The sequence below is a fragment of the Ovis canadensis genome, chromosome 15, assembly GCF_042477335.2.
Source record: "Ovis canadensis isolate MfBH-ARS-UI-01 breed Bighorn chromosome 15, ARS-UI_OviCan_v2, whole genome shotgun sequence".
Lineage (NCBI taxonomy): Eukaryota > Metazoa > Chordata > Mammalia > Artiodactyla > Bovidae > Ovis > Ovis canadensis.
The window spans coordinates 62,871,959-62,893,780 of NC_091259.1; the positions used below are offsets into that span (position 1 = coordinate 62,871,959).

The window sequence follows — 21,822 nt, forward strand, 5'->3', positions numbered from 1 at the left end:
CGACAAGCTCTGGCCAGACATGCACATGTCTCCTACACCTTTAAGACCAGCACTCCCGGCACATTCCTTCTTGATGGCCTGCGAACATTGCAAGATTTTACGAAAAGTAAGGCGGCCCCATGAAGTCATTGCTCTTTATATAACAATCCCCTGCAAGGCAACATAAATGAGTGAGGGGCCCGGGTTTAAGGGAAAGCTGCATTTCTCCAACAGATACACGTTTCTTCATGTCCACAAAGAAACACGGTATTCCTTTTTTTTTTTTTTTTTTTCCATTGCCATGGCCCTCCATTTCCCCACTTTTCACAGAGACATGGGTACTAGAAATATTTGTTCTCTTAAAGGAAAACATGAGCGCAAGTGTGATGATAAATGGTGTGGTGAAGACTAGCAAGTTATAAAACACCTTTGGCATTTAAGAAGGACAAACAACACTCGGCTCATGTGAGAATGAGGGTGTGGTAATGGATAGATCTTCTGATTTTTCAAACAGAAGCTGGAGATTCAGAATTTTACGTAAAATCTCCCAGTTTTAAAACATTGGCTCTTTTCCCTCCACTTCGCAACTCTGTCTCTATGCTCTTCCCACCACACCAAGCCAGCTGTCACTCCTGCCCAGACCTTGATCTCTCTGTAATGTTGGTCCCTGTCTGCAATGCTTGTCCTCCCTTTCTCTGCCTGAGACTCTCTTACAATTTCCCAAGACCCAGATCAAACTACCCATCCTTCTAACAGCTACCTTTCTCTTTGTAAGATCAGGTGCTCTTCATACTTTCTCTGCCCCCACAGTACCCCGCACATACTTCAATTAGATCTCTTACCACACTGTCCCGGAATTGCTGGTTTCCTTGTCTTTCTTCACCAACCTGAGAACTCCCTGAGGGTAGGGACTATTATAGTCTCTGATATGAGAATGTAGGGTAAGATGGTGAGAAATATGCCAAGAAAGTATTGGGAAATACTTTCTACTATACAGAGAAGAAAATAAATATTTAGACAAGACAGAGAGCCGAAGGCCTGAACATTTCAAGTAATAGGTCCAGGAGGTGATTATAGGTGATAAAGAGAAGACAAGCCCAGAAGCCAGGAATTAGGGTGATTAAAATAGGTTGGGAACTGGAATGGTTTAAGATAGATGCTGTGGATGGAAATGGTGTCTGGAGCCTGTTTTTACAGGGTGCTGAGAATGTAATAGGGGCAGAGAAGGGTCTCATTGCCTTAACATCTTTGTGGTGGCCTCCACTATTAGCCTGGTAGTCTGATGAGTTTCTCTTCTCCATTTCAATGATTCATTCTCAGCAAGCATCTGTTGAGCATCTATTCTGTGCCAGGCTGTTAGGTACTGTAACTATACAGTGGAATCATATGTCATCCCTGTGCTTGAGCTTGTGATCTGGTGGAGGAAATAGATGCATAAATAGATAATGACAAGAACATGAAATAAATGCCACAACAGAGAGAAGCACAGAATGCTCTGGTAGCAGAGAGCAAGGGCTCTTGATCCATTAAGATCTAGAAATGTAATTTGCCTGAGGACATATAACTAGGAAGGATTAGAACTCAGACCCATTAGACTTAAAAAGCTATTCTTTTTCCATTGAAGAAAATTGGGAGAAGACAGAAATGACTTTATGATGATGGAAGAAATTTATGTGTGTCTGCTTGGTTAAGGTGCAACCATATGAGTCTAGGTTAAACTTGGTTAAAGAAAGGATAGTTGCCTGAGATTTGGGAAGCAGAAGTGAATCAGCAGGTGCAGCTCTCTGAAGCTGTGGGTCTGAAGGCAGACAAGGAGGTGCCAGCAGGTTTTAGCTTGTCTTCACTCTCCTCCACTCCACACCCTGGTCTTCCCACTGCTGACTCCCCTGGCCAGTTGTAACTCCAAGTCCACCACCAGACATTTGGCTGTGCACCCACAGACTTCCCCCTGAGATGTCTCCATCAGCTCCCCCATCACAGTCCCACTCTGTAGCTGGGTGTCCTTGGCTTCTTCTAGGATTGGTGACTTCTAGGACTGGATCCGTTGGTGACTTCACTGGTCCACTTTCAGAGCTCCACTATCAGAGCTCCACTGCCCCAACTCCTCCCACATTGTACAAGTTCCAGTTCCTACAACAAACCCCTTATCCCCAGAATTCAGAGTAGTCCTCTGCTTTCTTAGTTGAACACTTACTGAAATACTGTGTTTTTCCCAAAGATGGAAATAACTGAGTAGATAGAAGAACTGACTGAAAGTCTATATTCTCCATTGTCTCCATAACTCCAATGCCTCTGCACTTAGCAATTCAGTAAATATTTGTTGAATTGGGTTGAATTTGTAGGTTGCTTCCAGTTCATTAATACAGATATCATTTCAAAGAATAGCTTCTGGGGAAGAGATTTTTTTTTATTTTTAATTTTTTTGCTTTTGCTTCTGTTATTTTCCTAGGATCAATGCAAAGGTATGGAGTCCTTTATAGGTCAGGTTCTGACTCAGGACAGCATCGGTTGCATTGGCTATATATGTTCATTTCCTGGGGTACAATATAAGTTGCTCTGGCTTCAATTTTCCTCTTTCTTCTTCACTTTCTATCCCTTGCAAAAACAGAGGAAAACCTCACCCTTGTGCACTTTCTCCGAAGAAAGTATTTCACACTCTAATCAGATCAGAAAAAAAAAACAAAAAACAAAACCCACAACCCACATATCGAGTTACCCTCATGGGAATGCTCCTCTGGCAGGGGCTGAGTTGGAAGTGAGAGAAACAAAGACATCTGGAAGTGGAGGGGCTCTGCTCACTTGGGTTGCATGGACAGCAATCAACTCTGAACCACTTAATTGCAGGGGAATTTCCTTCTTGCTACTTAGACCATTCAGCACTGGTTGAGAGAAGACACATTACATGCTCACTTTGCCTCCTGGAAAGCTGGTTTAAATGTTGTTTCAATTAGATAACCATTTATGGAATGTCTGTCCTAAGCTGGTCCCTAATGTAGCTGCTGGAGATAACTGCCCTTGAGGCATTTTCAGCCAAAGAGGAAGGGAAACACGATGAGTTATAGCACAAGTTAGTTGATACTAAGAGCTAGAAAATAGGCATAAACAAAGTACTACCAACAGAGGAGGGAGCAATTACACTTGATGAGGGACTCTGGTGAGGGGGAGGGGGTAAGGGAAGAAAACTAATGGAAACACTGAAGAATGTACTGACAGGGGGACCTACCATTTTTAAAGCACTGAACTGGGTTTCAGAGAGCTAACAGTTACTGATAATCTATCCTGTGCTGGTCGCAGACCTAGGTGCCATATATATGTTATAACATTAAATCTTCCCTAAAACCCATGCGGAGGAAACAGAGGCACAAAGAACTGAGGTAACTCATTTAAGAACTTAAAGGAGGCAGCACTGAATTCAAACCCAAATCTTTTTGATTTCCAAGAACATGCCCTGCTCCCATCTGCTTGGAGAATGATTTTCAAAAGACGTTTGAGACGGACAGTAAAGAGTAAGAAGGATTTTGATAGGCTTCAAAAGGCAAGGGGCTGCATTGAAGGCATGGGGGGAAAGCATTCCAGGCAGAGAAAGAGTGGAAAGAGAACAGCCCCAGGGCAGAGCATGAAGGTGTGAGGCCTGCTTGCAAACCTCAGGCAGTCTGGGGTGACTGTGGAAAGACATTGCCACATGCACATACCACTGTCCTTTTGGGTTCAACAGGCCGTTCGGTAATTCACTCAATAGTGCTGGGAATTTAGAAGTCAAAATCCTCAGTCCTTGCTCTCAAGGAGTCTCCGATCTAATGAGACTCTGGTGAGATAACTATCAGCAGATTGCCTTGTACATTTCAGGTAGGATGTGTCTGTGTGTGTGTGCGCGTGCGTGCACGTGTGCATGTGAGCATTTCCTTCCCACAATCATTTCTCACCACATATATTCCCTAGGCTCTCCATAAGCACATGTTCCTTTATTACCTCTGCCTTTAGCAAGGATTGGATTTGAACTGCTGGCCTTGACGTGGTAAGTTTAAAGCCTGCAGCATCTCAGCAAGTGCCCTCTCCACCCATAAGAGACCTAATCTGGTCTCCCACTAGCTCACTTAGAAAATAATGATCAATCCTAGGGTTACAAGGAAAAAGAACTTTCACTGAAACTGACAAGAAAGCAGACACTTTCTACTATTTCTCCGCAGACTTCACAAGTGCTCAACACTTCTTGAAAGAGAATATGGCTCCGAGGCTTTCGTTCTGCTGGCTGGAGCAGAGTTCTAAAAAATGCATTTCATCTCTGGCAAATCACCGCAGAACGTCATAAACAGCTGGAAACTCTCTGAGGTGAAGACAAGTTGAATATTATGTTTGGATTTATAGTCCCCTCCCCCTTACCCCATGTAGCTGATTTCCATTTCCGACAGGGTTATTATTTCCATCTTTATGAAATATCTTGGATCTCATCTCAGATAATTACTAATTATCATCAGCTCCTCACCTGAGGCACCTTAGCACTTGGGTGAACCTAATTTTTTTATTTAAAAAGTGAACTAGGGAAAACTTAATGTGTGAGATTATGTCTTTATTTCTATTTTCATTTGCAATTCCCTTTGGCTTTCTAATGATCAGGTCATTAATCAGTGTCAAATCACCATCCAGAGCACAGACAGTACTCTTGTTACTTGGGCTCCAACATGGATTAAATGGCAGCAACTTGTGTTTTTAGGTCTGGTGCTCTTTTGTGAGGTGGTGTGGTGATTATTTAGGGTACAGACAAAATCTCAGAGGCCATCTACAGTTTTTAGCCAAGAATGTACATCACAGCCTTCTGAAATTTGATAGAGCTTCCCAAGTTGTTCTGACAGGTACTCCCAGTTGAGGACCACTAACTGGGAATCCAATATCCCTCATTTCACTTCTATGTGTCCTACGCTTCCATGCCTTTGCTTCTCCTATTTTCTCTGCTGTGACACTCTTGATACCCTCCTTCTCTGTCTGGTAAAAATCCTGCTACTTTGTGAAGCCCAGCTCAAATGCTACCTCTGCTAAGGAGCCTTCTATGATGGAAATAATCCTTTTCTCCTTGATCCCATAGCACTCATTAAGTGCCACGTCATCGTGGACATTCTGTGTTATCACATTCTCCTATGGTAAATAGAGCTATCTGCATATGTCTACCTTCCCTACTCAACAGTGAGGTCCAGGAGGATAATGGTTATAACTTATTCATCTTTATAACTTCAGGGCCTGACATTCATTCAAAGAATAAATTGATACCCAAAAGAAGTAAACATTGGCCTGCTAAATTTAGCCAGATCTGGGCTTCCTTTGCATTTATTCACTAGGATGCTTACAAAGAAAGATGTGCAAGGATGTGAAATGTAAGGACCTAAAGGGCCATGATGTTAAGCTTTCAACTTTTTAAGAACATCATTTTCCCAACAAACACAATAACTGCTTTTATCCAAATTAGTAGTGTAAGGCTAGATACCTACTAGAAATTGAAGATCAGTTTTCAGAGAAGCAGACAATCTCACCAAAACCCAAATCTTAATCAACTGGTTCAAATGCTGAACTTTTACATGTGCATATCTATTCATATAATCCCCACTTACATCAAAATATAGAACATTTATAGCACACTGGCACGTTCCTACAGGCTCCCTTCAAGTATTTGCTCTCTTCAAGGTATTTACTTTTCACACTTCTAAAAACTATAGATTATATCTGATGGCTTTTGATCTTTATATAAATGGAATTTCACAGTATGATTGCAACCTCCTAGTCTCTGAGCAACCCAGGTCTGCTGTCATAATGAGAAGGAATGAGTGTGTTTTGCATGTGAGAGGGCTATGAATTGTTGTGGATATTTTCCAAAAATAGGCACAGCATCATTTCTGGCCCTACATGTTCTTTCAGGACTCTACCACTCTTCCATCAAGCAATGGAATCTATTCCCCACTTTCCCCTTGAATTCAGGTGGGCTTGACTGCTCCAGTCAAGAGTATGGCAGAAAAAAGGCTTGGACTTCCATAGCTTGATCATAAAAATGATAGTTTCCTTCTCTTCAGTCACTTGTCCTTCAAATCTGGCCACATGTTGTAAGGATGCCCAGGCCACATGGAGATGCCACATACCCAAGAATAATTCCAGCAAAGATTCCAGGCAACAACCAACATCAATTGCTAATCATATGAATGAATGAGCACTCATATACTTCCAGCTCCAGACATCAAGTTGCCCCAGCTCATGCCCAGAGTAGAGATGAGTTGTCCCCACTAAACCCTACCCAAACTTGGAGATTCATGAGCAAAATAAATTGTTCAAGCCAAAGCAAAGGTTTGTTATGCAACCACAGATAACCAAGAGTCTGTAGTGTCTGTGTGTTCTTGAGAAGAGTCTTCTGGTGATATCTGACTTTGGACAATTTTTTCTCTTTAGGCCATTGTAAAATGGAACAATAATTACTATGTTAAGGGAATTTTGAGGTTTAAATGAGGTAATACACTCCCAGGTGCTCTTTTTATAATGGGATCCAAACCACCTAAAGGAAATTAACACTGCATATTTATTGGAAGGATTGATGCTGAAGCTCCAATACTTTGGCCACTTGATGCCAAGAGCTGACTCACTGGGAAAGATCCTGATGCTGGGAAAGATTGAAGACAAAAGAAGAGGGCAGCAGAAGACGAGGTGGTTAGACGGCATCACTGACTCAAAGAACATGATTTGAGCAAACTCCAGGATAGTAAAGGACAGGGAAGCCAGGAGTGCCGCAGTCCATGGAGTCGCAGAGTTGCACACGACTTAGCGAATGAACAAAAATGCTACCTAATATTATTTCAACTTAGTTTCATCAAGCTGTTCTAGATTTACTGTTTTGTACCAAGTCCCTTTCATGGTACGTATGTGTCATATACATAAATATAAACCATCTTTCTGTATACACATATGCAGGCACATAATAATACCGCAGCTTCTATGTTGCTTAGATCACTTGCTCTGGGGGAATCCAGCTACAATGTCATAAGGATGCTCAAGCAGCCTTATAAGGCATCCCTGTAGTGAGAAACAGAACTCTTCTATCACTAGTTTGCCAACCATGTGAGTGCCCTACCTTGGAAGCTGATCCTCCAGCCCTAGTCAGCCTTCAGATGATTGCAACCTCTTAGAGATCCAAAGCCAGAACCACTCTCCTAAGCCACCCACAGAAACTGCAAAAACTGTGTTGAAATTTTTAAAAAATTTTTATTAAGTCACTAAGGTTTGGGACAATGTATTACACACTAATATTTAACTAACAGTTCAATCAACATGGGGAGGGCTGCAGGGATAAAACTGACCCAAGGTTGAGGGCTGCTTTAGGGTCTGTGTGGAAGGATAGAGATGGTTGAATGGACTTGAAAGCGCTGATGAGACTGAGCTTGAAATAAATCATCTGGGAGTCCAGGGTAGAAAGCAAAATCAGAGGAGGGAACAGACTTGGAACTAGGAGACTGTGGACTACAGATTGCACTGAAGCTGAAGAGCAGACTTGGTGAGGGTAAAGGAGTAAGAAATCTGCAGTAAATGTGGAATACCTTGCTTGGTGATTTCAAAGGTGGAACAGTTCTGGAGAACAAAGTGCAGGATGCAACGCTGGGGAAAGGTTTGTATACCTTTATGGGGAGTACATGGGCCAAGCAATGGGGTAACCTAAGTAGGTTATCAGCAGATTATTAAAAATCTCCTTTAGAGTCTTTCATCCCTAGAGTTAGAAAATGAGGGTGGAATGGAGTTTGAATGGCTTGATGGTAAAAGCCTTAATACAAGAGTAGTTGGCTTTAACAGAGAAGGCAACGGCACCCCACTCCGGTACTCTTGCCTGGAAAATCCCATGGACAGAGGAGCCTGGTAGGCTGCAGTCCACGGGGTCGTGAAGAGTCGGACACGACTGAGCGACTTCACTTTCACTTTTCACTTTCATGCATTGGAGAAGGAAATGGCAACCCACTCCAGTGTTCTTGCCTGGAGAGTCCCAGGGACGGGGGAGCCTGATGGGCTGCTGTCTACGGGGTCGCACAGAGTCGGACACGACTGAAGCGACTTAGCAGCGGCAGCAGTTGGCTTTAATACAGATGGTAGTGACAAATTAGAAGAAAAGTCAGCCTTTATTTCTTGTTCAGGATACTGAAGATGCGGGGAGAAGGAGAACTCCATTTGAAAGAGTTTCAAGGGAAGCAGTGAACTTAAGGAAAACATTAGATTTTGGACAAGATTAAAAGGTGACAGCAGTGTTCTAGGAACAGGTTAGATGAGTAAGGGTGTTTCTTTAGCTCAGCATGGGTTTGCTCATAAAAAAGCTAAAACTTTATTCTTTTTTAAAAAATATTTATTTTTGTTTTTGGCTGTACTGGGTCTTTTTTGGCTGAAGCTGCGTGGGCTTCTCATTGCAGTATTTCCTCTTGTTATGGAGCACAGACTCTAGGCCATGCGAGCTTCAATAGCTGCGATTCCCAGGCTCTACAGCACAAGTTCAGTAGTTGCTCCTCAGCTTGTGGGGTCTTCCTGGATCAGGGAAGTGAACCCATGTCTCACGCACTGGCAGGTAGATACTTTACCACTGAGCCACCAGGGAAGCCCTACAATTTTATCACTAGCATCTATGCATGCTTAGTTGCTCTAAGTCGCTTCAGTCGTGTCCGACTCTGTGCGACCCTGTAGATGGCAGCCCACCAGGCTCCGCCGTCCCTGGGATTCTCCAGGCAAGAACACTGGAGTGGGTTGCCATTTCCTTCTCCAGTGCATGAAAGTGAAAAGTGAAAGTGAAGTCACTCAGTCGTGTCCAACTCTTGGCGACCTCATGGACTGCAGCCTCCCAGGCTCCTCTGCCCATGAGATTTTCCAGGCAAGAGCACTGGAGTGGGTTGCCACTGCCTTCTCTGCTTAGTTGCTCAGTTGTGCCCAACTCTTTGCAACCACATGAACTGTAGCCCACCAGGCTCCTCCATACATGGGATTCTCCAGGCAAGAACTCTGGAGTGGGTTATCTTCCTGACCCAGGAATCAAACCTGGGTCTCCTATATTACAGGCAGATCCTTTTACCATCTGAGCCACCAGGGAAGCCCGTTGGCATGTGGGAGCTTCCCAAGTTTTATGTAGGTGACTGATGTGTTTGCAATTCACAAAACTCACCCTGACTGTAGTAGCTGTATGGCAGATGTAGTGGCAAGGAATACAGAAGTTCCTTTGGAGAAAGAGGGTTACTAAAAAGGTCCATTTCACACAGGTGATGAGGCATCACCATCAGCCTACTAAAACAATGAGGTCAGCTACTTAGGAAGTAGAGACTATAGAACTGAATGGTTAGCGGGAGAGGGGAATGGAGGCAGCTGACAATGCAAAGGCCAGATCTTTTAATCATTTTTGAACCTGTTCCAGACTGCTCAAAGCACTTCTGATCCTTCACTGAGCCTAAGTAAGTAAGTAAAGTCACTCAGTCATGTCCGAATCTTTGTGACCCTGTGGACTGCAGCCCACCAGGCTCCTCAGTCCATGCGATTCTCCAGGCAAGAATACTGGCGTGGGTTGCCATTTCCTTCTCCAATTGTCAGTTATCTCCAGTTTACTTCCCTTTTTTCTGTCCCCCAAATCCACTTATTTTTGATCTATTTGATATTCTTTTTTTTTTTTTTTAAATCTTGGTTGTTATCCCCTTTTAGCACACACCCTGGCTATACCAGTGTGGTAATACAACTTTTTGATGGTAAGAATCTAAAGTCAATGTGATAAAGTAGAAAGGGCTGGTTTCCAGTCTCACTCCTGCCATGAAATTCCTATGACTCTGGTTAACTCACTTCACTTCTTTAGACACCTAATTTTTTTTAATTTAGAAAATGAATCTTTAAGGTCTTAACCATTTCAATTTTCCTACCTGTACAATATCATAGGAGCTTAACAGATATTTTAGTAAGAGTGAAATCTACCATCTCCAATATAGTACTGCAAAATTAGAATGGTAGATGGCATGCATCTTGAAGTTTGTTCCAAGAAACATACTTAATCTGCTTTGTCAATAGGGGAATAAAATTTGAAATAGGTATTGTACTACAATACATTTCCACAGACCAGAGGTAGAGGAGAATGGTTCTCACTTTACATTTCCTGGAGTTAAAGTGACTTCACTTGAAATCATGGCTCTGCTACTTACTAGCTTGTTACCTTGGGCAAACTATTTGGTATCTCTGTGCCTTAGTCTCTTCATCTATAAAATAGGGGTAATATATCTCATAAGGCTACCATGGAGATTAAATACGTTTACTAGATATGTAACTGCATCTGTAAGAGGAAGCCCTAGATAAGTATTAGCTATTATTATGTGCTAGACAGAAGAGTACAAACTCTTGTGCCTCTCCTTCACTGTCTGTCAGAAAGATTTTCATACAAATGACCGTAACTCAATGTTCTGCGTTCTGTAACAAGAACTTACTACAATAAGTGGTGTAGGAGCAGAGACAAAAAATGCCTCTCTTATCCGAGAGGGAAAGGTAGGGACAGGATAATTGACTTGAGAGTAGAGTTTGAGTCTGATCATTAAAGAAGAGAATTCAATGTTAGGAATATTTGGGGATATGGAGCAGCAAGAGGCATTGTGGGGAAGGTAGCTTCTTGCTGCAAAAGACAAATAGGTTCTGAGCAAAGGGAGGATGTGTGGTAGCCCAGGGCAGACTCTGGAGCCAAGATGCTTAGGTTTAAATCCTGCCTTTACCATTTACTTATTATTTTTCTGGCTGAGTCACTGCAACATGGGAATTGGTTCCCTGACCAGGAATTGAACCCATGCCCCCTGCAGTGGAAGCACAGAATCCTAACTGCTGGACTGCCAGGCAAGTCCCACCATTTATTTACTATGTGTAACTTTAAGCAAGCTAACTTCTTTCCTATGCCTCAGTTTCCTCATTTGTAATTAGAGATCAACAGTATCTACCTCATAAGAGTTTTAAGAATGGAATGAATATTTTAAAAGCTTAGAACAGTATTGGCACCTATCAAGCACAAGGATAGTATCAGTTAGTCGCTCAGTCATGTCCAACTCTTTGTGACCCCATGAATCGCAGCACGCCAGGCCTCCCTGTCCATCACCAACTCCCGGAGTAATTCTTGATTCATACACTAATTATGGTCAGAGCTGGTTTTATAAGCAGCATGTCTTTCCATTTCTACTCCATTACCTGTCACCTTGACATATGTTGTAGAGGAAGACACTTGGAAGTCAGAAGACCTGGGGGAAAACCTAGCTCCCTTCAATTCCTAGCTTTGTGGAATAGGGTGAGTTCTTGATCTGTGTTTTTCTTTTTCATAGTAGGGAGTAATCTTAATTAGACTTGGCTCACTAAGATGCTATGAGACTCAAATAAAAGAATATTCAAAATCTATTAAAGTTTCATTTATCATCTTTCCAAGAGTTAAGAAATTGGTCAGAAAACAGGTGATACTTTAATTTAGCAGGAAACAGATGGAAGAGAATGCACTGGAAGATTAAGGATGGTGTGGTGGGAGACTTATTTGTCCCACTTCTTGACTTTCTCAAGGGACAGACTTGGGTTCCAACACTATAAAATTTTCCTGGGCCTCAGAGAGGATTCTTAGCTACTGGGCAAATAGTACACACGTGTTGTTATTTATTTTTTTCTACCTAAGCTACAATGGAGATCCAAGAACTTTTCTGTACGTTGTGTATCACATCCCAATAGGGTAAAATAAACCTAACATTTATAAGAAACTTTGTTAATATCATAAAGCAGATTAAAAACTCTTCCATTTGAACATTTTTACCAGAGCAGTCGTTTCCCAAAGAAAAAAATTTGAAAGGGAGGGAAATCACAAAATTTGATTAGATCTTCAACAACAGCAGGTACTGGCTTCGATCTTACGGCCGCAATTAACTATATATTGGGCCCTTTTTCTCATCCATTAAATAGGGGCAACAATACCCTCTTTACACAATTGTTCTATGATTAAGAACAAAGGCTAAAGGGTGAACCTACCAAGTCGCTGGGCCTCAAATAAATCCCTTCTCCTTCTTGCCTTCGACAGAAATGGCACTACCATTCCCATTTCACAGGTGGAGAAACCCGAAGTCTAGAACGTTCGGGTCCCCCTTCTCTACTTGCAACTCCGCAACCCCAAGTTCGGGTACGCCCAATTGCGGTTTCCAGTGTCAGGTCTGGCAGCGCGGATGCTCTCTCCTCGAGCTGCGTCTGGCGGGGCTGGAGGCCGTGATAATTGCTCCCAATACTCTTAAGGAATCCGAGCCTAATCAACGGCGCTTCAGGGATCAGCAAACTTTCCAACCTTTCCTAACCCCGCCTAGAATAAATGTCGCAGGGAACCCTCTGCTCCAGCTACCGACGCCATCTTGGCCGCTACGTGTGACGCTACACGTAGCTGAACACGTAGCGGAGAGCCAGCCCATTGGCTGAGAGACCCGAGGAGAGGCGCGCGAAGCCGGGAGAGGAGGGTATGGAAGAAACTACAATCCCAGCCTTCTTTGCGCGTGCCCACCGAGAGCGAAAGAGGAGGGAGTTTGAGTTCAGACCACAATTCCCAGCAATCCTCGCGATGTCTCTCCTTTGCTTCCAAAACGTGGAGGAAAAGAGGGACAGAAGAATGGAGATCTTCTGGTGTCCGTTCTTCGAAAGGCGGGAAAGGCGAACTACACCTCCCGACTTGCAACGCGCGGCTGCGCCTGCGCCCTGATACCTGTCGCCATCTTGCCCGTTCAGAGGCACCGCAAACAAACCCAATTCCTGGTGTCCCCTAGTCTTGGCGGAGGAGCCTTTTAGATGAGCTCAGAAAGGCCGGGCAGGTGGGTGACTCTCAGACAGAGTGCTGGGAAGAGCTGGCAGGATAGCCAGTATGAAGGACCGCCGGGCCAAGCATTTGGAGCCTGGCTTGGGGCGCCCAGCCCCATCCTCCGTTGTCTCCTAACGGGATCGTGGGGCTCCCCTAGGTGGGCTTAGGGGAACTGGCAGGCCTGGTGCTGGAATTGCGGGGGTCCAGCTCCTGGGGGCCTGCCGGTGAGTCTTGGTCGTCTACCTGGGTGTCCGAGCGTCTACTCTTTCTCTCCGTTGTCCTCTCCGCTAAGGAGGGAGCGAGGCGCTGATGCCTACCAGAGCCCTTCACTCCGGCTACTGGTCCTTACAGAGCTTGGGTCGCGGGCTTGACATTGGGGTGGGTGCTGAGCGGCACGGGTGAGGAGGGTGGGCGGGCTACTCTTGTTGTGGTGTTGCGAGAGAGTGCGTGTTTGGGGAGGGGGCGGGGCAGGCTAGCCTCCTTGACACTTGAGTGGGGGGAGGATTAGACAGGATTCAGTTTTCCGGAGCGGGCTCCGGCAACCTCTGCGCAGGTTTCCAGTGCGATGCGGCCCCGCAGTAAGGTCCTCTGGCGGGGACGCATCGGGATGCCGTGACGTGGTGCTTGATTCCGGCGGTCGCCGGCCACCTCCAAGATCCTGTCGGGAGGCGGGGACTGGCTTGTGGAGGGAGCGGATTCCTTTGGCTCTGCCCCTTCTTCCTCTTCCCCACCCCTTTTCTTTTTGTCATTCTGCCGACTGGGGCGCGCAGTCCAGTTCTCCTTGCTCTGGGTTGGTTCTTAGCTGAGAGGACTATGGGAAGTAGGGGGAGGGGGTTCAACTCCAGGCGTGGAGCTGGAGTTAGCAGCCCTAGCTCTTGGAAAAGAGATGGTAGTTATTACGGATCGATGCCTGACTCCTAGTCTAGACACTGAGCTCGCTCATTCTTACATTCACTCATTCATTCATTCGTGTTACTCTTCTCAATCATTTATTTAACAGATATTTACAGCAGATCTGCTGTGGGCTAAGCAGGTATTGTGCAAGGGCCCAGCGCCGTTGTCTTTTTCTAGACCAGGGGATTACCAGTCCGAAGTTTCTGACATCTAAACTTTTGGGAAACGCTTTTGTAAAGACTTCGGGGTGTAAATTCATCTTTCATTGTTAAGACGAGGAGACAGTTCCATTTACCCACTTAGCATCTTAGGACCTTTACATACTGTATCTCATGTAATTCATAGTGAGAAACCTGGCAGAAGTCAAATGAATTAATTGCCCAAGATTACATAGGTAGTGGCACCTATTTATTAAATAATGTGCCTGCCACTAGAATAAGAACTTCACATACACTATTATCCAGTTCTCATAACTAGGTGATAAAACCTCTACTTTATAGTAACACATGTTCAAGTAGACCTGTTTACCCAGGATCACACAGCCAGTAAGTTGTAAGATCTAATTAAAGCCATAGGTGTCTGATACCTGTGTTCTTTCCATGTGATAGGCTGGAATAGTAAGCTCCCAAATGGTTAAGTTCTTCATTTGTCAGAAGTTGTAAAGTGTGGAGGTGAAATAGGATTTTGAGATACTTTTACTGGTTTTGCTTCTTAACGTGTGGCTATCCAGGTGAGTGGGCTTTTGAATGTTCTTTTGTAATTTGACTTTTTGGTTTTTGCTTTGGTAGGGAAGACAAGCTCTTTGGGGCTACCAAAAAGAAGCAGCAATGCCTGTTGTGTGGCCAACACTTTTGGATCTCAGCAGGGATGAATGCAAAAGGATTCTTCGAAAATTGGGTATGATTTTCATTTTTGATGTTTTGTGCCTCTCTGTGGTGCTTTTTGCTTTCTATTTGGGTCATGACTGTTTGCATGGATGTCATATTTCATGCTGTGTTAGAAATCCCTTAGAGGTATATAGTTCTTGTTTTACTCTTTGTTATTTCCTTAGTGCCTAGCATAGTGCTTTGTACACAGTAGATGCATGAATCATATTAATAACAATAGCAGCTAAGAATTCTTCACGGCTACTGGACTGAGTCCTTTACATTCAACATCTCATTTAATTGTCACTCAAACCAGATAGATATTTTGCTTTTTATGTCCGCATTTTACAGATGATAAAACTGAAGCTTAGAACCCAGACTAATTCTTAAGTAAATCATGGGGTCAGAATTTCAACCCAGGGAATAGGATTCCAGTCTCACTTTAACATACTTTCAGGCTTCATGAGTGTGTGAATTACTTGTGTGTGCTTGTGTGCTCAGTTGCTTAGATGTATCTGACTCTTTGCAACCCCATGGGCTGGAGCCATATTGTTTCTGAATTCTGAGTTAATGTAAGCTATGCTGACTTTCCCAAATTATATTTTACTATCAGTAATAAAACACCATTTACGCTTGTAATGAATTATTGAGTGCTTCTTTTCCTTTAGGGCAGTCTTTCTCAAGCAGCATTTAGGGAGAGAATTAAGCCCTAATGCTAAGGCCTTCATTGTATGTAATGAACCAAGTTTTCTACCTGATTCTAGAATGGTATGTTATCTATTGTTTTGGGGACAATTGAGAAAAAAAGAGTTACTCAAATCATTTTCTATATTCTGTGATTCAAATGAGAATCCTTGGTTGAGAAATGTAGCTTTAGGCTCTAAGATTCAAGGAGGACATTTTTGTCTTATTTACCACTGTAGTCTCAGACCAGCACATAGTAATGACTCAATAAATGAAAAAAATAATTTGGAAAAGAACATTAAATATTTTGGCAGAGGATAGCAATTATTTAGATATCTGTGATTTTGAAGGAGAAAGTATGGACTTTGAATTCACGTAGATTTAGGATCTTGATCCTGTTACTAATGACTGACATCCGAAAGCAAGTTGTTTAATCTCCCTAAATCTATTGATACTTTTGTAAATGAAGGGTAATAATATCTGCCTCATAAGTTTGTGGGTTAAGTGTATACAGAAAGGGCCTATCACAGTGTCTGACATCTGAGTATATAGCATTTTAAAGCAGTTGCTTTCAGACACTTATTTATTTGCAATTGAATCTTTTCTTCACAAGAAGTCTTTGTTGGAAATTTCTGTGGATAAATCTGAATCATAGCTAGTCTGGCCTTAACTGCTAATAACCTTTGCCCTTTTTATTTTCCCTTAGGGGCTACCATGAAGATTTCTATATTTTAAACTATTTCTTAGCATTGTACTTTAGTACCTTGGTTTTTAAAAAATTAAATATTCTTTATTTTATTTTTTAAAATTTAACCTTATAAGTTAAATTTTTACTACCCATTCAAGGTTTTCTATACGCTGATAGGCAATTGGCCTAACTTGTTAGCTACCAGTTATAAAATTGGATTTGTATTTATTTCATAGCTGAAATAGTTACAGAGTTACTGTGATCTGTTCAGATCACAACTGCAGTCAGTTGCTTTAGTCTCTGGGCTTTTGGGACCTCAAATCAAGAGACTATGTTTAAATATAAAAATTGTAAGCTTTAAGTCTTAAGTTTATCCTTTTAGTCAGAGCTGTGTAGGTAATGTTGCTGAAGAGCTGCTTCTGTACTGAAAAGAGCAGCCTTCCTATAGGGAATGTCATTTTCAGTGATCCTTCTTTGGGGAGGTGAGCTTTGACAGTGATTTGCAGAATGACTTCCTCCTCACCCGTTGGCTCATTATCATAACAGTGAAACCTTTGAATTGCTTTCAGACACTAGCTCTAGGTCCAGAGTATAGAGAAGGTACTGTGTTTAGGAATTAGCTTAAAATACTTTAAGGATTAGCTTTTAAAAGATTCTTTAAAAACAGTTATAAATTATTTTAACATAAGATGTTAAACATTTATATTTTACTTGTGAAAGTGTTAGTTGCTCAGTTGTGTAGCCCACCAGGCTCATCATTCCTTGGGATTCTCCAGGTAAGAATACTGAAGTGGGTTGCCACTTCCTTCTCCAGGGGATCTTCCAATTTAGGGATCAAATGCGGGTCTCCTGCCTAGCAGGCAGATTCTTTACTGTTTAAGCCACCAGGGAAGCCCACATAGACATTGGCATAAAGAATTTCTATCTCTGTATAACTCTAACTTGGGGCTTTATGAAATATAGTATTCATATTGGGTGGCAGGTTTGTTTAAATGGAATGGGTTGAGGCTTTATTAAAATAGTTCAGATCTTTTGTTTTCTGTAGTTTTTCATGTGTTAATTATTTCACTATACTTAAGTGTCATTAAAGTTAACACTGTAATAGAATGGTATCAAAAATAATACCAGAAACTCTGCTGAGCTTGATATTGTCAGAATCTTAGGATTCTCATCAAAATGGAAAGCCACAAATGTGAATGAGGTTGGGAAGCTAGCCGATGTTCTTTACAGTGAGTGAATTTCTCATTGAATGAAGGGAAAGTGTGCCTTGGATTGTGTACCTGTGAGAATTGTGTTCTGAGTTATACAGTTTTGTGTGCAGTTGCTACCTCTTCTATGCATGACTTTTTAGTTAGACTTGGAATGAGACTTGAGATGTCAAAAATCTTTGTGTTTAGTTAATTTCACTTTCTAAAAAATACTGTGAAATAGTGAAATTTCGATCACCATAAATTTCACAGGCCAAAAGTGAACCTTTTCCTTAAATCACTTCTCTCTGACCTCTCCATTTCCTTTTATGGTATTGTCATTTTCCTAAATATCTTGGAAACTGAAAAACCTGGTTTTTAATCACTTTGAGAATAGGGACCTTGTTTTGTTTATGGAGGCCATGGCACCTCACTCCAGTACTCTTGCCTGGAAAATCCCATGGACGGAGGAGCCTGGTTGGCTGCAGTCCATGGGGTCTCGAAGAGTCGGACACGACTGAGCGACTTCACTCACTTTGACTTTTGTTTATATAAAGATTCGCCTTGGTACCTTGCAGTAGTAGCAGTGTTCAGTTAGTAGTTAGGTTTGAATTAGTGACTAGCCAAGTACAGACATATTTTTACTCTTCCTAGTATAAAACTCTCAAAATAGTGACTATTACTGGAAATTTAACGTCTTTATGAAACATTATATGCTCTTTTACTCTCTGTTCTTTTTGCACATTTGCATTTCCCCCACCTGCCTAGAGCACAGTTCTGTTTCTGAGTAAAGCTTATGCTTCTAGACTAGATGATATTTTTCCTCTGTGCCTTTACCACTGTATTGTAAACTGTGTCAGAATTGTCTAATGACTTGATTCACTGTAACTTTATTCTAGAGTTAACTTCTTAAGGCAGGGTTTAGCATACTATCTCGTATATATAATGGGACTCAACACTGATTTGTTGAATAAAATACTCGATAAATGAGGCATGAACATTTGGAGTATCGTGATTTCTTAAATTATCCCCAGTGTCTTTCTGAACTCTACTTTGGGTTCTGATAAAAGCTGAAATATGTTTTTTGGATCAAAGTATTTCCAGGGAAGCAGAGTTTGTCCTTCCAGAAGGACATGAAACATCTACCTAATGTCCAGTGTAGGTTGAACATGCAGGATGTTTACACATGTTTACACATGGAATAATTCAGTTGGACAAGACATGTCTATTTAATATGGTCAACTCACTCTTCTATATAAATTCTTTTTTTTTTTGACAGAACTGTGGATAATACAAACTGAATGAGGCTACTATTTTACTGTTATTGTAGTATCTTGAATGCAGCTATGCATGCCTTAGATTGGCCAACATTCAGTATCTATTATATGTAAGGCATTGGCAAATACTGGCAGTAAGTTGGATCTATTAAGAGGATAACTGTAGTCTAGATACTTATTTCCCATCATTTTGTTTTCTTCAGGTCTACTTGTCTCATAGTGTTTATGGTTTGAAACAACTATTTTATTATTTCTCATGATTCTATGGGTTGCTCATCTTGCCTGAGCTCGCTCCCATGGCTCTATTCAGCTGGAAGCTTAGCTGGTTAGTTGGGCTCAGCTAAGATGGCTGGGCCGCTCTCTCCATGTGACCTTTCATCCTGTGCTTCTTCACAGCTTGGTGATCTTAAGGTTCCAAGAGAACAAGGCCCTGTGTTCAAGGCTGCTGTTTGCATCATGTATGTGATGTTCCATTGGCCAAAGCGAGTCACATGCCAAGTCCAGAGTCATTGTTGGAGGTACTATAGAAAGGTAGTACATGAGGAAGTACACTGAGAAGCAGGCATGGTTCATTGGGAGCCATTGAGGGCTTTTTGGTTTTATAGTTTAACCACTACTAGGGACAACAGTTTCATTAAATAATGGTTGTTGCTGTGGAAAGTTAGTGAAATGAAACTGTCTGGAATTAGGTTTCAGTGTATTATGTCCTGATTTCTGTAAGAGCGAAAATTCATGTTTGCTAATCTGCCTTAGTCATTTTGCTGGTGGTTTCAATTTGTTGGTGGTTTCTTCAGGGTACCTTCAAAGTGTCTTCTAGGGCACTAGGTAAAAAAAACTAGAATCAGAGATGAGAAAGGACTTACCCAAGGTCACACAACTAATGTCAGTGCTGGAGCCAGAATCTGGTCATTTGACTCTTGATCCAGTAGTTTTTCAGTTGCACACTATTCACAGATGGAATATAGGTTGAATTCTTAGGCAAGCTTAAGGAATTATTTCAAAATTTTATCAGTAAAGCTACCTATCAATAATACTAAGAACTTCTCTTAGCAGCCTTATTACACCACTGGGAACCTATTCGCAGTTGTGGTAGCATCCCAGTTGAATGTTCTTCAGTGATGATATGTAAAGCAAAATATTTAGACTTTTCTTCCTAAACTTTTACACACATGACTTCTATGAGGCAGTAAAAAAAGAAAATAAGATTATAAAAGCCACATTTAATGTATGTTAGTAGATAAAATTTTTAATAAGAGGACATTAATGAAATATTTGCATATTGACTTTTAGGTTTCCTGCCCTGAAGTTTCACTGTATATAGCCATAGTATTAAAATATTGTTGGTCTATTTTGATAAAATAATTTTCTTCTTCTAGAATTGGAGGCATATGCTGGAGTTATCAGTGCACTTCGGGCACAGGGAGATCTCACCAAGGAAAAGAAAGATCTTCTTGGAGAACTCTCAAAAGTTCTTAGGTAAATTATCTAAAAGTTTGTGAGACATGACTCTAGAAATTTCATTTTGAGATATTTTGGTACTTTTCACTCTTACGCTGAAGACAGAGGTGTTCAAGTTGTTGGTACTTAGAGATCCCATCCCAGTTGTGTGCTTTGTTACAGAAAATTATGTAATTTACCATTTATTCTATACTCTAATCAGAAAAGGTTTAAGGCAGGTTATTTTAGCTTTGGGCCAGTTGGAAAAGGGAACTATTTTTAACCTGGGTAAAGCAAAGAAGAGCTAGGAGTGACTGGATATGAAGATCTAGAGTGGCCAAGTGGCATTTGTTAGGGGGTAGGAGAAGACACTAGGAAGTTGTTGTCTTAGTTTATAGAAATGGGTAGTGATTATATCGGAGAAGACAGTGGCACCCCACTCCAGTACTCTTGCCTGGAAAATCCCATGGACGGAGGAGCCTGGAAGGCTGCAGTCCATGGGGTCGCTGAGAGTCGGACACGACAGAGCGACTTCACTTTCACTTTTCATTTTCATGCATTGGAGAAGGAAATGGCAACCCACTCCAGTGTTCTTGCCTGGAGAATCCCAGGGATGGGGGAGCCTGGTGGGCTGCTGTCTATGGGGCTGCATAGAGTCGGACATGACTGAAGTGACTTAGCAGCAGCAGCATTAGGGACAGTTGATCCCTTCAGCTTCCCATTAGTGTGGGACTTCAATTCATTAAAAAAAAAAAATCTGGTGAAAGGGATTCTTTGATACTTTGCCTTGATCCATTCTTAACATCTTGAGCTTTCTCAGAAAATTCGGTGCTGTTTTAACTGAAATTTCCTTTCTACATTTAAGACCATTTTGTCATATTTTTAAAGTGAATATAGGGAAGAAATTTTTTTCCCCCTACATTCAATTAACAGCAAAGTAGCTATATTATTAAATCCTGTCTTAATGCCTCCATACTTAACAATTTATATTTTTCATTTGTTGTTTATATTGCCTCATAAATTCTGCTTTTAAGCCCCTTAAATATTTTAATAAATGGTATAGATTTAGCTTAGCAATAAGGATTATAGTTTCAAGGGTGGTATTTATTTTATTATTTATGAATGGAATGGGTATAGCCTTTTTTTTTTTTTAACTTGTTTAGATTTAACTTTACATATATTTAATCAGGATCAACATAAGCACATTTTTACCGTAGTGGTGATGTGATATAATGCAGAAGACACATAGCTTCAGTGTTGAGTAATAAAGGAGTAATATCCTGGTGTCAAGTTTCATAGCATATGAAACAGTATCTTGTCACTTTCATTTCTTTGTTATATTTACTGAACATAAAATTTTAGACTCTTAAGCTTTAGAAAGGACTTTCTTTTGAGGGCCAAAATCTCAGTAACCATGATTAGAGGTCATTCAGTGGTTTGTATTTTTAGATAAGAGGAACCTCTGCTAATCTTGACTATGGTCTGACATTTCTGAGTTTTGGACGTTAATGACTTCATATCAAACTGAATGTCTTTCTGTGATTTGTAATTTGTATAATTTGTACACATTTATAATTTGTAATTTATAATTAGAATTTAGTTACAAATTCTCTCTACAATTATAATTCTCTCTACAATTACACAGAATCAGTCTGAATCCTTTTCTATGACTTTAATTAAAGCATTTGAAGATATATATATTAGACCCTTGTCTTTATCTTTTTTACACATCAATTCCCCTCCTCCCCCACAAACAAAATGTTGACTTAAACATTAATATAGAGAAGAACTGCCTGCTTGGCAGAGTTCTATAATGGCTATTTTTTTTCATAGCATCTCAACAGAACGCCACCGTGCTGAAGTTCGGAGAGCAGTAAACGATGAACGGTTAACAACAATTGCACATAAGTAAGCCATTAGTCATACCACCCCTGATTTTTCATGACGTAGTATACCGTAGTTTTGAAACAGTCTTCCTATTGTGTAGAGA

The 21,822-nt window shown here is 41.4% G+C and overlaps 2 protein-coding genes across 44 annotated transcripts in view; both read left to right on the plus strand.

The window, feature by feature from the left end:
* GVQW3 (GVQW motif containing 3) overlaps positions 1-7,223 on the plus strand; it is a 53,115-nt gene extending 45,892 nt beyond the window's left edge. Inside the window, exons 2-3 of one of the 2 annotated variants that reach the window (XR_011249242.1) lie at positions 4,167-4,308; positions 6,543-7,223. Coding sequence is in view for 1 of the 2 variants with exons in the window: in XM_069553825.1 (XP_069409926.1) it covers positions 4,167-4,193 (27 nt within the window). In the remaining variant the exon portion in view is untranslated. Of the gene's footprint in view, positions 1-4,166; positions 5,248-6,542 lie in introns of those variants that run through there. The other variant, XM_069553825.1, reaches the window with a different exon arrangement.
* A 5,263-nt stretch (positions 7,224-12,486) lies between these two features.
* The window catches only part of EMSY (EMSY transcriptional repressor, BRCA2 interacting), an 81,442-nt gene continuing 72,106 nt past the window's right edge, over positions 12,487-21,822 (plus strand). For 36 of the 42 annotated variants that reach the window (XM_069553781.1, XM_069553816.1, XM_069553778.1 and 33 more), the window contains exons 1-4: positions 12,497-12,812; positions 14,482-14,590; positions 19,772-19,871; positions 21,666-21,740. In XM_069553781.1, the coding sequence (XP_069409882.1) occupies positions 14,521-14,590; positions 19,772-19,871; positions 21,666-21,740 (245 nt within the window). In that variant the 5' untranslated portion in view covers positions 12,497-12,812; positions 14,482-14,520. Of the gene's footprint in view, positions 12,813-14,481; positions 14,591-18,791; positions 18,927-19,771; positions 19,872-21,665; positions 21,741-21,822 lie in introns of all 42 variants that reach the window. The other 6 variants (XM_069553790.1, XM_069553789.1, XM_069553797.1 and 3 more) reach the window with 2 other exon arrangements.